The 16,013-nt window shown below is 34.8% G+C and overlaps 1 protein-coding gene across 4 annotated transcripts in view; it reads left to right on the top strand.

The window, feature by feature from the left end:
• ATG4C (autophagy related 4C cysteine peptidase) overlaps positions 1 to 16,013 on the top strand; it is a 112,192-nt gene that overhangs the window by 57,982 nt on the left and 38,197 nt on the right. For all 4 annotated transcript variants that reach the window (XM_057717576.1, XM_057717570.1, XM_057717559.1 and 1 more), the window contains exons 4-6: positions 4,654 to 4,887; positions 6,854 to 7,184; positions 9,041 to 9,111. In XM_057717576.1, coding sequence (XP_057573559.1) covers positions 4,654 to 4,887; positions 6,854 to 7,184; positions 9,041 to 9,111 — 636 coding nt within the window. The remainder of the gene's footprint in view (positions 1 to 4,653; positions 4,888 to 6,853; positions 7,185 to 9,040; positions 9,112 to 16,013) is intronic.

Raw genomic sequence — 16,013 nt, 5'->3', positions numbered from 1 at the left:
TATTGCAATAAAGTAAGTTGCACCAAGTTTTTTGGTTTCCCAGTGTACATGAGAGTTTGTGTATACTGTATTATAGTCTATTAAGTATACAATAGCATTATGTCTAAAAAAGCGTACATACCTTACTTAAAAAATACTTTATGGCTAAAAAATGCTAATCATTATCTAACAATGCAGGGTTGCCACAAACCTTCAATTTGTAAAAAACGCAGTATTTGCAAAGCACAATAAAGTGAAGAACAAAAGTAAGATATGCCTGTATTCACATTTTATATGATTATTGATATAGTTAGGTTTGTCTGTCATCTCACTATTTGCTTTTTATTTGTTAAATCTGCTCTTTGTGCCTTTTCCTCTTTTTCTACCTTCTTTCAGATTAGAATCTTTTTTGATTTCTCTTTTATCTCTTTGTTGGCTGATTAGCTGTAACTTTTTATTGTGTTACTTTATGAGGTTACTTTAAGGCAGCGGTCCCAAACCTTTTGTCACCAGGGGCTGGTTTCGTGGAAGACAGTTTTTCCATGGATGGGGTGCGGGGGATGGTTTTGGGATGATTCAAGTGCATTACATTTATTATGCAGTTTGTTTCTATTATTATTACATCTGGTCTATCTCAGATCATCAGGCGTTAGATTCTTATAAGAAGCACGCAACCTAGATCCCTTGCATGTGCAGTTCACCGTAGGGTTTACGCTCCTATGAAAATCTAATGCTGCCACTCATCTGATAGGAGGCGGAGCTCAGGCAATAATGCGAGGGATGGGGAGCAGCTGTAAATACAAACGAAGCTTTGCTCGCAGGCTGCTCACCTCCTGCTGTGTCTCCCGGTTCCTGACAGGCCACAGACTGGTAACGGTTTAAGGTTTTAGTGTACATCTTGAACTTACTGCAGTCTACCTTCAAGTGATATTATATCAACTCATATAGTATAAGCACCTTAGAGTAGCGTACTTCACTTCCCTCCTGCCGGTCGTTATGCTGTTGGCGTCATACATTTTATTTATTTGTATCTTATACATGCCACAATATATTGTTATTATTTTTGTTTAAACGGCCAATATCTTTAAAGAGATTTAAGTAAGAAAAGTTATATGTATTGTTTTAGTAACTTTTAATGTCCTTGTTTGCTAATTCTAGCATTCATGTTGGTTTGGGTTCAGTTTTGATTGGGTGAGTATTCTCATTTTGGCTTGTGTTTTCCTGCCTATTTGCATGCTTGATTGATTGCCAGACGTATTGTTTACTTTCTTGGGTGCTGGATATTTTTGTGTTCTTTGAGTATTGCATTGTGTGAATATGCCACAGTTTATCCATTTTATTCTTGGTGGGCATTTGGATAGTTTTCAGTTTTTGGCAATGGTTAGGAGCCCTGCTGTGAATATTGTAGTACATGTGCTTTGGTGAATGAACATGTGTATGGATTTTCATTCGGTGTGTATACCTGGGAATGTAATTGCTGGGTCATAGGGTATTCATACCTCCCGCCTCAGTATATACTACCAAATAGTTTTACAAAACACTTGTGCCAATTTGTATTTCTACCAGATGTGTGTGAGAATTCTGCTCGCTCTCAGCTCTCCAGTACTTGGTATTTTTCCATGTTTATTAGAGCCACATTTTATTTTAATTTGCATTTGTCTGATAGCTAATGAAATTGAGCATATTCTCATAAATTTTTTCCATTGAGATGTGTCTTCTATTAGATTATCTCTCTAGGTTTTCTTCATATATTCTGGATATGAATCCTTTTTTGAATATATCTATGGGAAATGTCTCCTACTCCATTAGTTACTTTTTCACTCAGTTTATCTTTTGAAGAGCACAGTTCTTAATTTTAATATAGTCTGGTTAAGTTTTTTACTTTCAATGGTTAGTACTTCTTGTGTTCTCTTTAGTAAATCTTTGCTCTCTTTAGGACGAGGTATTTTTTCTAGTGTTTTGAAACTGTCATTTCTTTGTTTTTTCTCTCTGGTTGTTTTTAAGATCAGCTCTTTGTCTTTCATGTGGATTTCATTTTATTCTACTCAGAATTCGTATATTTCTTAAAATGTGAAGAATTTCAGCCACTTTTTAAAAAAAAATTTATTTATTTATTTATTGGCTGTCTTGGGTCTTTGATACTGCACACAGGCTTTCTCTAGTTGCGGTGAGCGGTGGGCTTCTCTTCGTTGTGGTACGCAGGCTCCTCTTCGCTGTGCCTTCTCTTGTTGCGGAGCATGGGCTCTAGGTGCGTGGGCTTCAGTAGTTGCATCACATAGGCTCAATAGTTGTGGTTCACGGGCTCTAGAGCGCAGGCTCAATAGTTGTGGGATACGAGCTTAGTTGCTCCGCAGCATGTGGGACCTTCCTGGGGCAGGGATCGAACCCATGTCTCCTGCGTTGGCAGGTGGATTCTTAACCACTGCGCCACCTGGGAAGCCGAATACCCTTCTTTTTTAAACATATACATATTTTATCCCATTTCTGATAATTATAATAGTTGTACTCTTTCAGGGTATATTCCTGCAGTTTGTTGTACTTCTGATTAATTCTCATATTAGCTTGTTTTATTGTCATTTTTGATTGTGATAAGCAACCTTGACTGAGCCCTCAATATTACTAGCAGTTCTCTTCTATTTCCTTTATCAGCTTCCTTTCTCATTCTTCATAGTGGTTCTTTCAGGCATTCTCATTCTTCATAAACCTCTGCTCAGAAGTCTTTTCCATCATAGAAAACAAAAGCAAAGCAAAACAAATGTTTGTTGTGCATTTACTGTGGACTGAACTCTGTTAGGCGCAGAGCATTCAGAGGTCTAGAAGATAAACATATTTCTTCTCCTCTAGTATACTTGAAATCTGGAGGGGAGGCAGATGTAGATAAAAGGCTCTCTAGATACAGTTGACTAAATACTCTGAAAAGGAAAATCAGTCAAAAAGTGGAATAGCAGTAGCAGTATTATAGTGGAAAGTCAACAAGACAACAAAGTTCATTTAGTACTCGCAGTTCCCCAATAATATTTACAGTAAATATTAAGAGGATACTAGATCTTAAAAGGATAAGGAATTAATCACTTTCTCAAGATAGGAGATTAGGAACTATGTGTTTGGCAAGCCACAGGATGAGCTGTTATGTGTTATTATATCCAATTTCAAACAAATTTAAATGTCTCTAAGGTGGAAATTTTGGACTTATTTTTAGTGCTGTATTCAGTTTCCAGGCATTTTTATTTTTATTTGTAATTAAATTTAAACTCTAATATTGAGAGAAATTCATTGATAATAGAGGCTTCACATGCCTTCTTTTAATTATCATTGAAACTGTATGCTACAACTTAGTTCCATTAGGCTGAGTATTATGAAGTTCGGGTGATTGTAATTTTTTTCTGAATGAGCTTGAAAAGGGATAGGTGCAGGAAAGATGAGGAGTAAAAGCATGATAAAACTGCTTTAACATCCTTTAGAAGGGCATTAGAAATTAAACTCCTGGAATTGAGAGTTATAGGCAGATTTACCTACCTATCCATGCACTCACCCAAACCAGCCAACATTTATTAGATCTGTTTTTGCTAGACACTGTGCTTCATGCTGAGGTTGAAAAGATGACTAAGACTTTCTCTCTGAAGGAATCAAGAAATGTTGGTTCCTCTTGAGCACTAGTGTTTTGTAGATTATTGGGCAAATAGTGACCATAGTTTTCACTTAGAAATTGTATTAGAGATAATCAATTTGGAAAAGCTTTTGAAAATGATGTATGTGGGTCGCAACAATTTAAAAATATATATATTTCAACATGAAAGGATAACAGTATATTTAAGAATTTTATATTCTTACTGTTTAGCTTGTTAGCTTTGATTTTATAATTTGAGTATAAATGATTACATACATTTTTACATATTGGCAAATGATATTTTATTTTTTATTTTTTTAAAGATTTATTTATTACTTATTTTATATTTGGCTGCATTGGGTCTTCGTTGCTGCACATGGGCTTTCTCTAGTTGTGGTGAGTGGGGGCTACTCTTCGCTGTGGTGTGTGGGCTTCTCTTTGCAGTGGCTTCTCTTGTTATGGAGCACAGGTTCTGGGCACATGGGCTTCAGTAGTTGCGGTGTGTGGGCTCAGTAGTTGTGGCACACAGGCTCTAGATACAGGCTCAGCGGTTGTGGTGCATGGGCTTAGTTGCTCTGTGGCATGTGGGATCTTCCTGGTCCAGGGATCAAACCCATGTCCTCTGCATTGGCAGGCAGATTCTCAACCACTGCGCCACTAGGGAAGTCCTGACAAATCATAATATTTTATTTGCAAATCTCATTTTAGAGAGCACTAATATCTATATCCTGAACCAAATGAGGCAAAAAGAAAATATATTTTTATATTATCTCCTCCTAAGAGAGTTGATTATATTTGGAGTATAGGATATTATTATTAACAACAGTATCACTGATAATACCTTATGTTAGTTATTGCTAGAATGTACAAAACATTTCAGCATTCATTCTCATTTGATTTTCATAACAGCCTGCATAGGCAGAATGTAAGATTTATCTTCATTTAAATTGAATACAAGAATTAGAAAGATTGTGCTGTACTCCATATGGAGAATAATGGAAATATAGTACCATTATTGACATTTCTTTGCATTTATTTAGACTATAGTTTATATTTTTATTTTGTAGATGAAAATGAACTGTTACCTACAAGATCAGGATGTACAATAGAAGATCATGTAATTGCGGGAAATGTAGAAGAATTTCGTAAAGATTTCATTTCAAGAATATGGCTTACCTACAGGGAAGAATTTCCTCAAATAGAAGGCTCAGCTTTGACAACAGACTGTGGTTGGGGCTGTACATTAAGAACTGGCCAGATGCTATTGGCTCAAGGACTCATACTACACTTTCTTGGCAGAGGTAAATCAAATCTCTGTTTTTTGGGGGGGGTTGTTGTTGTTATTTTTTAAATTTGAACTCTAGCTGCAAACTGAATAAAATTCCCTGATGTTAATTTCTTGACTCCCTGATGTCTTCTAAAGTTGTAACTAATCTAGCATATAACATTTTTGTTGAACTGGGACGGTATGACTTAAACTTTAGTGATTTATCTTTCAAAAATATGGGTTAAATGTAAGTATTATTCATGGATACCACTATGAATTAATTACATTCAAATTTTAGTAGTCTTTGGATTTTTTGTTGTTGTTATTATTTAGTTCTTTTTGATTGAACTCTGGATTATCTGCAGTTCAGTAAATTCTGGGCAGGTCAACAGCAATGACTTTGAGCACAAAATTATTGAGCAGTTAATATTTTTACATTATTTAAATCTTAAGAAATTTTACACTGGTTTCTTTTTTTTCTGTCTACATATCAATGCTTTAAACTATTTTTATCTTTATAAATATGATTATAATCAGTTAAATTGATTAGGGCATTTTCTCAATAAGGTCATCATGCTTAGACTTTTAGACTCTCAAAAATGTCATTGATACCTAACTTATATACATCTATTTTTTTCTAATGTGCCACCTTACCATTTCTGTTATTTTTATATAATTTTCTGTCATTTTTATATAATGTGTACATTTGTAGGAGGATTTTAGTTTACCATTTTAGGCTATCATATCTGGTTATTAGTAAGTGTCATTATATTTTTTAAGTGTTAAACAATTTTCTGCAATGCATGGCAAGTATTTAATAACCTTTCTGTAGGGATTATTGATGAGATCATTCAGAGAGAATGTTTATTCAAGAGTGGTGTGGATATTGCAAGGAAAAGGAATTTTTTTCAGCATTTTCTGGGATGATTTATTTATAGTCTCATGCAGTCATGGACAAGAATTGGAATACTTTTCACAGTCCTGACTAGGTCTCTGAATCTGATTCATTTTGTTAACTTAAAATTACGTGAATGTTTGGGGACTGTCTTGCTGTTGAAAACAGTGAGGTAGTGATATAGTTGATGGTGGGGGGTGGGGGGGGTGGGGGAGGAATCTTTGATCTATAATAACTTCATTTATTAACTCCATTTGCTAGAGAATTGATGTTACTCCCTAAATAATAATTAAATTATTTTGAAAGGATTGTATGAGAAAAAAAACACCTTGAAAAGAAATATTTAACTTTCATGGTCAAATTTCTATTTTAACATATAACCAAAACAAAATCCACTTCTGAAGTTAATCTCTCATGAATACTATGAATGTTAGTGAATATTTTTATTGTGCCTTTGGGTAATTGAGACTGGATGTCTGGTGAGCAGTACTGGTAATGTAATACAAAAGTCTTTTTTCCATCTTAGCACTGTCAAAAAAAAGAAAAGAATGAAAAACATATTCCAGAATTGTTCATTTTTACCTAAGTTTACTATTTTTTCTCTTTCATTTTGGTAATTTTTTCCTGGTTATATGTAATATATTCCCATTTAAAAAAATTGTAGAAACTACGGAAAAGTCCAAAGAATACTATTTCAACTAAAAAGTAAATATCATTGGTATATTAGCATATTTCTTCTGCTTGTACCTTTGTTTTCTTAATCAGCTTTATTTAGATATAATCTACATACCATAAGTTCAGTCATTTAAAGTGAACAACAATTCAGTGGTTTTTAGTATATTTACAGAGTTCTACAATTAGCCCCATTATCTAATTTTAGGACGCTTTCATCTTCCGCCAAGGAAACCTCATACCCATTAGTAGTCACCCTTCCCCACTGGCAGCCATTAATCTACTTTCTGTCAATATAAATTTGTGTATTTCTGACTTTGCTATTTTAGCTTAGTAACCCATATGACTTTAAATGCTACATACTTATTTTAGTAGAATTGATAAAGTCTAACCATACAAAAGATCTGAACACCTTGCTTTGGAACTACTATAGCTTGGACCTGGCCTGATGCTTTGAACATTGAAAATTCAGACTCTGAATCATGGACTGCCAACACTGTAAAAAAATTTACAGCATCATTTGAAGCATCACTTTCAGGGGAAAGAGAACTCAAAACCCCAACAATTTCTCTGAAGGAAACAATTGGGAGATATTCTGATGATCGTGAAATGCAAAATGAAATTTGTCATAGGAAAATCGTCTCTTGGTTTGGTGATTCCCCCTTGGCTCTCTTTGGTTTACATCAACTAATAGAGTATGGAAAGAAGTCTGGGAAAAAAGCTGGAGATTGGTATGGACCAGCTGTGGTTGCTCACATTTTAAGGTAAAATTGTTTTAAAATCTTTCATCTTATGACAGAGGTCCTCAGGCTCATAGATACTGATTTTTGCAATGTGTATATATTATTGGAACTTTTAAAGTCTAACTGTGTGAGAGTATTCATAAAGGAGCTTTCATTTACTGTTAGGGAAAAAAATAAGACATATTCAGACTCTAGTTACATTTAATTCATCTACTGACAAATTTTTCTTCTTTTGCTCATAGGTATAGATATCCAAGGTCTCTTTCTAACCAGGTTTTCATTAGACTACCTTATTGAAATGTTCTGAAAACTAACAACTCTTTCAACCTTGGAACATGCATAACATTATAGTTTTTTTTAATAGTGTAACCTGGGGGCTGTAATGTACTGATAGTGTAATGAAATGTCAAGAGCTAAAATTGATGTTTTCAGCATTTCTTTGCACACATCAAATTCTTGTGAATTGTAAATGTATGGGACTATTAATATTATAATTATATCACAGTAAAAGTAAAGGGTCTGTGACATTCAGAGTAGTTAGAAAAAAGTCAAAAGTCGTTTCACTATACCTCAGCTTTTTATATGTCAGTTGTTTGGTTGCTACTTAAGTTTTTTAAAAAATTGTCTTATTTATTGTGTGTCCCACTATTATTATTAACTGAATCATTAATAATGTCATCCAAGTATAGCATGTTATAGTAAATTTAGTCCATTTAGAATAATATACAAAATCCAAATCACTGCAAATTTTTTTTTTTGCTTATTAACAGGTCTCTATATTTTATAGGCCAGATGCTTACAGTTGAAAAAGTATTTGCCTAATGTTATTAAATGGATTGTGAATAATATCAAGTCCAGCGTGGTATGACATTTATAAAAATATAATCGTAAAAGCATAGTTTCTCCTCTTCAAGATGTTTTTGTTCTATACCCTGGGGATCAGAACACTTTTTCTGTAAAAGGCCTAATGGTAAATAGTTTAGGCGTTGCAAGGCTATATAAAGGCTCTAATGTTCATTTTGCTTTTTTTTCTTGTTTTACAATCCTTGAAAACTGTAAGAACCATTCTTAGCTTGCAGGCTGTACAAAAACAGGCCTTAGGTCATATTTGGACTATGGGCCAAAGTTTTCCCATCCCTTTTTTATACTAGAACATACAAACATGCATAATAAGGCATGTTGAGTTAAAAAATTATAAAGATACAGTTAAATAAAAGTATTTTTCCACAATTTGTGTAATTTACTTTTACATATATTGTTGTGATTTTTTTTCACTTTATGTGTATACACCATTGAGAACATTATACTCACTTGGAAATATTTTTCAATTTGCAGTTTTCCTTATAGAATTCTAAGACTTGAAAGTCAGAAATTCATTTGTTCAGGTCTTATAGATTTTTGAGTGAAGGGAAAAAGTCATGCTATTGTTTAAAGAAAAGAAAAAAACTTTCATAAGTGAACCAGGGGACAATCATACTTTGCTAGTCAGTAGTGTAAGTTAATATGAAGCAAACCTTGAACATACTGTAATACCACTGGTTAGAAAATATTTAGTATATTCAGGTGAGTTTGAGAGAAATTCTTTTTTGGGGAGCAGGGTGGGGTTCACACCTTTATACCCAAGAATTTAAAAAATTTTTTTAACTTATGTTTTAATGTTTTTTGAGTAATTTAGTGTAATATTCTGCTTTGAAAAAATTGACCTGATTTTTTTTTGACCTGATTTTTTATACCATTGATGATAGTTTTGAAAGCAGACGTTATAGGGTAAAAAGGAAAGTCAAGAAAATGATGGCTTTCTTTTCCCTTAAATTAAATCTTTATTAACTGGAAATATTAGTTAGGATTTTAAAGGATAATGCTTGTTATTTTCTTAGAAAAGCAGTTGAAGAAGCAAGACACCCAGATTTACAAGGAATAACTATCTATGTTGCGCAAGATTGTACAGGTAAGGAATGTATTATATAATTCTACTTGTTAATCCATTTATTTGGTCAGACCTTTTTAAAGATTAGATATAATTGATATATAACATTATATTAGTTTCTGATGTACAACATAGTGATTCAATATTTGTATATATTGTGAAACAATCACCATAAGTCTAGTTAGCATCTGTCACCACAGATAGTTAGAAAATTTTTTTTCTTGTGATGAGAACTTTCAAATATACAATATAGTATTATTAACTATAGTCCCCATCCCCATGCTGTACATTATATCCTTATGACTTATTTATCTCATAGCTGGGACTTGTACCTTTTAATGCCTTTCACCCATTTTGTTCCCCCATCGCACCTCTGCCAACCATCAGTCTATCCTGTGTATCTGTGAACTTGGTGTTTTGTTTTATTCATTTTGTTTTGCTTTTTAGAGTCCACACATAAGTGAGATCATGCAGTATTCGTCTTTTTCTATCTGACTTATTTCACTTAGCATAATGCCCTCAAGGTCTATCCATGTTGTCACAAATGGATACAAATGGCAACATTTCATTCTTTTTTATGGCTAAATAATATTCCACTGTATATAGGTACCACATTTTCTTTCTTTCTTTTTTTTTTTTGTTGTGGTGCATGGACTTCTCATTGCAAGAGCTTCTCTTGTTGCAGAGCATGGGCTCTAGGCATGCAGGTTTCAGTAGTTGCAGCATGTGGGCTCAGTAGTTGTGGCTCATGGGCACAGTAGCTATGGCATGCAGGCTCTAGGGTGCAGGCTCAGTAGTTGTGGTGCACGGGCTTAGTTACTCTGTGGCATGTGGGATCTTCCTTGACTAGGGATCAAACCCATGTCCCCTGCATTGGCAGGTGGAGTCTTAGCCACTGTGCCATTGGGGAAGTCCCCACATTTACTTTATCCATTATCCATTGATGGGCACTTAGGTTGTTTCCATATCTTGGCTATTGTAAATAATGCTGCAGTGAATCAGGGGGTACATTTATCTTTTTGAGATAGTGGTTTCGTTTTCTTCAGATAAATACCCAGAAGTTGAATTGCTGGATCATATTATAGTTCTATTTTTAATTTTTTGAGGAACCACTGTACTGTTTTCCATAGTGGCTGTAGCAATTTACATTTTCAGCAGCAATGCAGAAGAGTTCCCTTTGCTCCACATCCTCAACAACATTTGTTGTTTCTTGTCTTTTTGATAATAACCATTCTAACAGGTGTGAGCTGATATCTCATTGTGGTTGATTTGCATTTCTCTGATGATTAGTGATGTTGAGCACCTTTTTCATGTACCTGTTGGACATTTGTATGGCTTCTTTGGAAAAATGTCTTTTCAGATCTTCTGCCCATTTTAAAATTGGATTATTGTTTTTTTGATGTTGAATTATATGAGTTCTTTGTATATTTTGGATATTAACCCCTTATCGATATATGATTGCAAATATGTTCTTCAGTTTGGTAAGTTGCCTTTTCATTTTTGTTGATGGTTTCCTTTGCTGTACAGAAGCTTTTTAGTTTGATGTATTCTCATTTGCTTATTTTTGCTTTTGTTGCCTTGTGGTGACAAATTTAAAAAATTATCACTAAGACCAGTGTCAAGGAGCTTTCCACCTGTTTTCTTGTAGGGGTTTATGGTTTCAGGTCTTATGTTCAAATCTTTGATGATCGATTTTGATTTAATTATTGTGTATGGTGTAAGATAGTGGTCCAGTTTTATTCTTTTGCATGTGGCTGTCCAGTTTTCCCAATACCATTTATAATTGGATTTTTCATATGTATTTAGCTTATCCCAATTATATTGTAAATGGTCATGAAGGTAGGGACCATGTGTTATCCCTTTTTGTTCCTACATGGCACCCTGTGTAGGCACTTATTATGTGTTTCTGGATTGAATATATACTCTGAATTATTAGTTGCAATATTAAAATAAGTTCATAAGGAAAATTTCAGTATTTAGAATGACTGCTTAAAACAGATAGATGGAAAAATTTAACATAGGTATATACTTGGGCTGCATGTCTACCAAGTACCATCTCATTGTTTCCCATTAGTCCTTCAGTAAATCATCTGATCATGATGCAGCTATTGTCCAGAATGTTTCTTTGTTTCATTGTTTTGGGTATTCTGTTTAATGACCGGTATCTGTAGTAATTTTGAAACTCTATTGGGGATAAAATAGAGACCTTAATTTCCTAATAAAATAAAAGTGCCTTCAAAATAAGTCACCTCATGTTGTTTATTTTTTATCAAAATGCTGTTAACAGGATAGAATATGTTAATGTTTGGGGAAAGTTAAATATACTTCAATTATGTTTAATACAAGGGTATTTACAAAATGCTTGAGATTACCCTGGTAACTGACTAGTGTTTATAGTGTGGAAATAATGGTTACCAAACACACGTGCATTTTCTTTGGCCTTTTATTAAGGTTAATTGGATTTTTAAGAAGGCCTGATAAGTCATGATTATAGCCATATGAACATGAAAGTTTTAAGTTTTCAGATGAGTGTGTGAATTTTGCAGGTACAGTATTTGTTTTTCAGGTAGGAGATCTTGCAAATAAAATGTACTGTGTTAAGAGTTCTAATTAAGGCAAAGGATGTACTTAAACAATTAGTCATTAAATAATTTATGAATTTGCCTTTTGTGTTTTTATTGCTATCAATCAGCCTTGGTCTTATGTGTTACATATTGTTAGTTAATTAACACAGAGCTACTCAATATCTAAGTAGTTTGTGTAATTTGAAGTAGATCTTAAAATCTTGAACATTGATATTTAAAATCTAAAGGGAGAGTTTATATTACTGTAGTGCGTTTTGATAGATTGTGAGGTTAGGAACTAGGTGAAGCTGGAGTGTATTAATAACTCCCCTCCACACCCTATCTTCATTAGTGTTTTTAAAAGCTCCACTTTCTATTCATTTTTTCTTCCTTTCATTCTGTATTCTCTTCCTTTGTAATTGCATATTTTTCCATGCCTTTAAGTAGTTAGGACTGTGCTCTATACTCTAGGGCTTTTAAAACTACATTTTTAGTCCTACTTGTGTTAATATGAGGTAACTCGTATTTTCTGCTGTCCTTCAAATATTTCCATCTAGATGGGTCTACAGACACTTCAAATTCAGGATGTTTAAAGTTAAACCTGTAATTTCCCTCTACATCTCTGCTTTCTTTTTTTCTATTCCTCTTCACTAATATTATCATGTCCATATGCATACTTACTTATTCTTGACTCTTTTCTAGTTGCTTGTATCTAGTCAGCCAAAGCTTCACAAATTATACTTAAAAAAATGCTTCTGAAATCTGTTCTCTCCTTTACTCTCATTGATTTCCCTATCTTTCTTTTCTTTTTCTCATTCATCTCATCAAAATAAATTGATCATGTCCCTTAATTTAAAACCTATGACTGTCTGTTAACTCTAGTCTCAAGTTATCATAGCATATAAAGCATGTGAAATGCTTTACTGTTTGTCTTGACCTACATTTACAGAGTCACGTTTCAACACTATCTTCCATGCTGATACACTAAAGCACAATCAACCTGCAGGCCGCTCCTTGGATATACTGTTATTATCTTTTTTCCCGTGTGTTGCTGATATTATTGCCTCTGCTTAGAATGCTCCTTATTATTAAAATGCCTTTTGTTAACTCATTCTTTAACAACATATTCAAAGGTTACACCTTTAGTGAAGCCTTTCCCAACTCCCATCAGGTAGAATTAGTTTATTATTCTGTGTTCTGTAACATTTTGAAAATACCTGTATAAAATATTGTGCTTGTAATTCACTTTTAATATCACCTTGTGCTTATCTGTATCTCCTTGTGGATCAATGATTAAGGTAGCGGGGGTAGGGGAAAGGTACCAGAACCATTTGGTTGGCAATCACTGCTGTTGTGAGCCTGTGTTATGGAATTGGATTATTTCATAGCTCTTATGTATGTTGAAAGTGGAGGAAAAATACCAAAACATTTGAGCCAGACACTGCGAAGTAAGGATCTTATTTACTTTCATATTTCCCTGGCATAGCAAACTTCAATAACTAATTGGCCATTAATAAATGTGTGTTGAATGAAACTGAAGGGTAGGAAGCATTTGATGAGGAAGAAATTGTTGTATATGCTAGCGGAAATATTATTACTTTGTCTTGCTGCAATATTTGTTTCTGAAGGAAGCAGACCTTTGGAAAACCCACTTGATTGGAGTGTGTATTAGTTCAGACAAGTCAAAGATAGGGATGGTCATGTGTGCGCTGCTTCAGGAAAGTGAGAGAATTTAAAGATTTATAATTAGAAGGCTTTACTTTGGCAAAAGTAAAATGACAGAACTGAAACATGGAAAGAACTGTTTTTCCGTTTTTGTAGCTTTGGTTTAGACTGACTATGGGAGATAGGGAAGCTGATAAACAGGAGAGTATGATAGCTCATAATCTAAATTTGGAATTTAAGGAAGAACTGGGACAGCAGTGGCAGAATTCGTTAATCAGCTAACTGTGGAAGAGTAAAAGAGTTTGCTGACAGGGAGTGTGGATGTAAAGTAAGTTTTGAATGAAACTATTTTTTTGTTGAACAAAACAAAATAAGGTTTTGTCTATATTTGCTTCCACCAAATCCACCCATTTTCTCTTGAACTATCCACTTAGGCTCTCATACCCATCATTCTACCAAAACTACTCTTGTCAATAATTTAACCTTGCTCAATCCAGTTGTCACTTCTCAATCTTTACCTCACAAGCTGTCAGCATCACTTGACACTGTTGCCTTCTCCCTCTTCCTTGTAATGTTTTGTTTACTTAGTTTCCAGAATGCTCTTCGGGTTTTCCTTTTACCTTTGTGTTTGCTCCTCCATGGGCTCCTGGGCGAGTTCTTCCTTATCCCCATCTCTAAAGTTCTTGGTGTCTTGTGCTAAGTCTTTGGATCTCAACTTTTTTTTCTGTGTATACAGATTTGGATTTACCCAGTCTTATGGCTTTACAGTACCATCTGTGTCACGTCAATTCCCAAATTTATAGCTACATCCCATACCTGTCCCCAAATGCAGGCTTTTATGTGCTTCCCTGACTACTCATCCTCCCTGCTTGCATGTCTAATAGATATCTCAAAGTTGGCATGTCTAAAACTAAATTCCCACTCCTCCTTTCTATATTTTCCCTTTCTACAGTCTTCTATGTCTTTGTAAATGGCAGCTTGCCTACTCTGTTTGCTTGTATCAAAACCACTCAAATCATCTATGACTCCTTTTTTCCTCTCATATCTTACTTTTAATGTATTAAGGAGTTCTTCATTTTCAACTAATCACTTTTCACCACCTCCACATGATCATCCCATGACCGTTCCATATCTTGACAATTACTGCCTTTGTTCAAGCCACCATCATCTCTTGCTGGATTCCTGCAGTGGCTTTCTAACTTCTCTGTGCTTCAGTCTTTGCCCTCTGCAGTCTGTTAACACAGGAACCAGACTGGTAAAGTGTAAATCAGAGCAGGACATCCTTTCCTAAAAAATTCTTCATTGGCTTCCCATCTCACTCAAAGTAAAAACTGAAGTCTTTATAACGGCTTATAAGATTTCCCACAATCTGTCTTCGTTCTCTTTCAATCTGCAACTTCATCTTCTAACCTCATTTTCTATTATTGTACCCTTTGCTCACTTTCCTCTAGAGGCACTGGTCTCTTGTTCCTGAAACAAGCTGGCTGTGCTTCTGCTTTACGACATTTGCACTTGCTGATCTTTCTGTCTGGGATCTTTTCCCCCAGGTATCTGCATTTCTTGGTTTCTTTCCTTCTTTAAGTCTTGACTTCCCTACTACCTTATTTTAAGTTGCTCCCCTTCTGAGCATTTCTTATCCATCTTTCTCTGTTTGTTTTTCTTGAAAACACCTATCACTATCTGACATATCTTATATTTTACTTATTTATTGTCTGCTTCCCTATGTTAGAAGGTATGCTCTATGAGGGCAGGGGTTTTTCTCCCTTTTGCTCACTGCTGAGGACCCAGTGCCATGTAGTAGTTATTTGATAAATATCTACTGAATGCATGAATGAGGTAGGTATTTTTTTTTTGGTCCTTATTTTTAATTTATTTTTATTTCTTTTTTTAGCTCTTTATTGGAATATAATTGCTTTACATTCTTGTACCAGTTTTTGGTACACCAAAGTCAATCAGCTGTGTTTATACACATATCCCCATATTCCCTCCCTCCTGAGACTCCCCCCCACCCTCCCCGTCCCAGCCCTCTAAGACATCATCCATCATCGAGTTGATCTCCCTTTGTTACACAGCAACTTCCCACTGGCTATCTCTTTTACAGTTGGTAGTATATATATGTCTATGCTACTCTCTCACTTCGTCTCAGCTTCCCCTTCGCCCCCCGCGCCCCCAACTTCGTGTCCTCTAGCCCATTCACTGGATCTGCATCCTTATTCTTGTCTTGTCGCTGGGTTCATCAGTACCATTTTTTTTTTTTTTTTTTTAGATTCTGTATATGTGAGTTAGCATACAATATTTGTTTTTCTCTTTCTGGCTTACTTCGCTCTGTATGACAGACTCTGGGTCTATCCACCTCATTACATATAGCTCCATTTCATTCCTTTTTATAGCTGAGTAATATTCCATTGTATATATATGCCACATCTTCTTTATCCATTCATCTGTTGATGGGCATTTAGGTTGCTTCCATGTCCTGGCTATTGTAAATAGTGCTGCAGTGAACATTACGGTACATGTTTCTTTTTGGATTATGGTTTTCTCTGGGTATATGCCCAGTAGTGGGATTACTGGATCATATGGTAGTTCCATTTTTAGTTTTTTAAGGACCCTCCAGACTGTTTTCCATAGTGGCCGTACCAACTTACATTCCCACCAACAGTGCAGGAGAGTTCCCTTTTCTCCACACCCTCTCCA

Source organism: Hippopotamus amphibius, chromosome 1, assembly GCF_030028045.1.
Source record: "Hippopotamus amphibius kiboko isolate mHipAmp2 chromosome 1, mHipAmp2.hap2, whole genome shotgun sequence".
Taxonomy (NCBI): domain Eukaryota; kingdom Metazoa; phylum Chordata; class Mammalia; order Artiodactyla; family Hippopotamidae; genus Hippopotamus; species Hippopotamus amphibius.
Note: the sequence above shows the minus strand (reverse complement) of the source record. Positions and strands in the feature narration are given on the sequence as shown.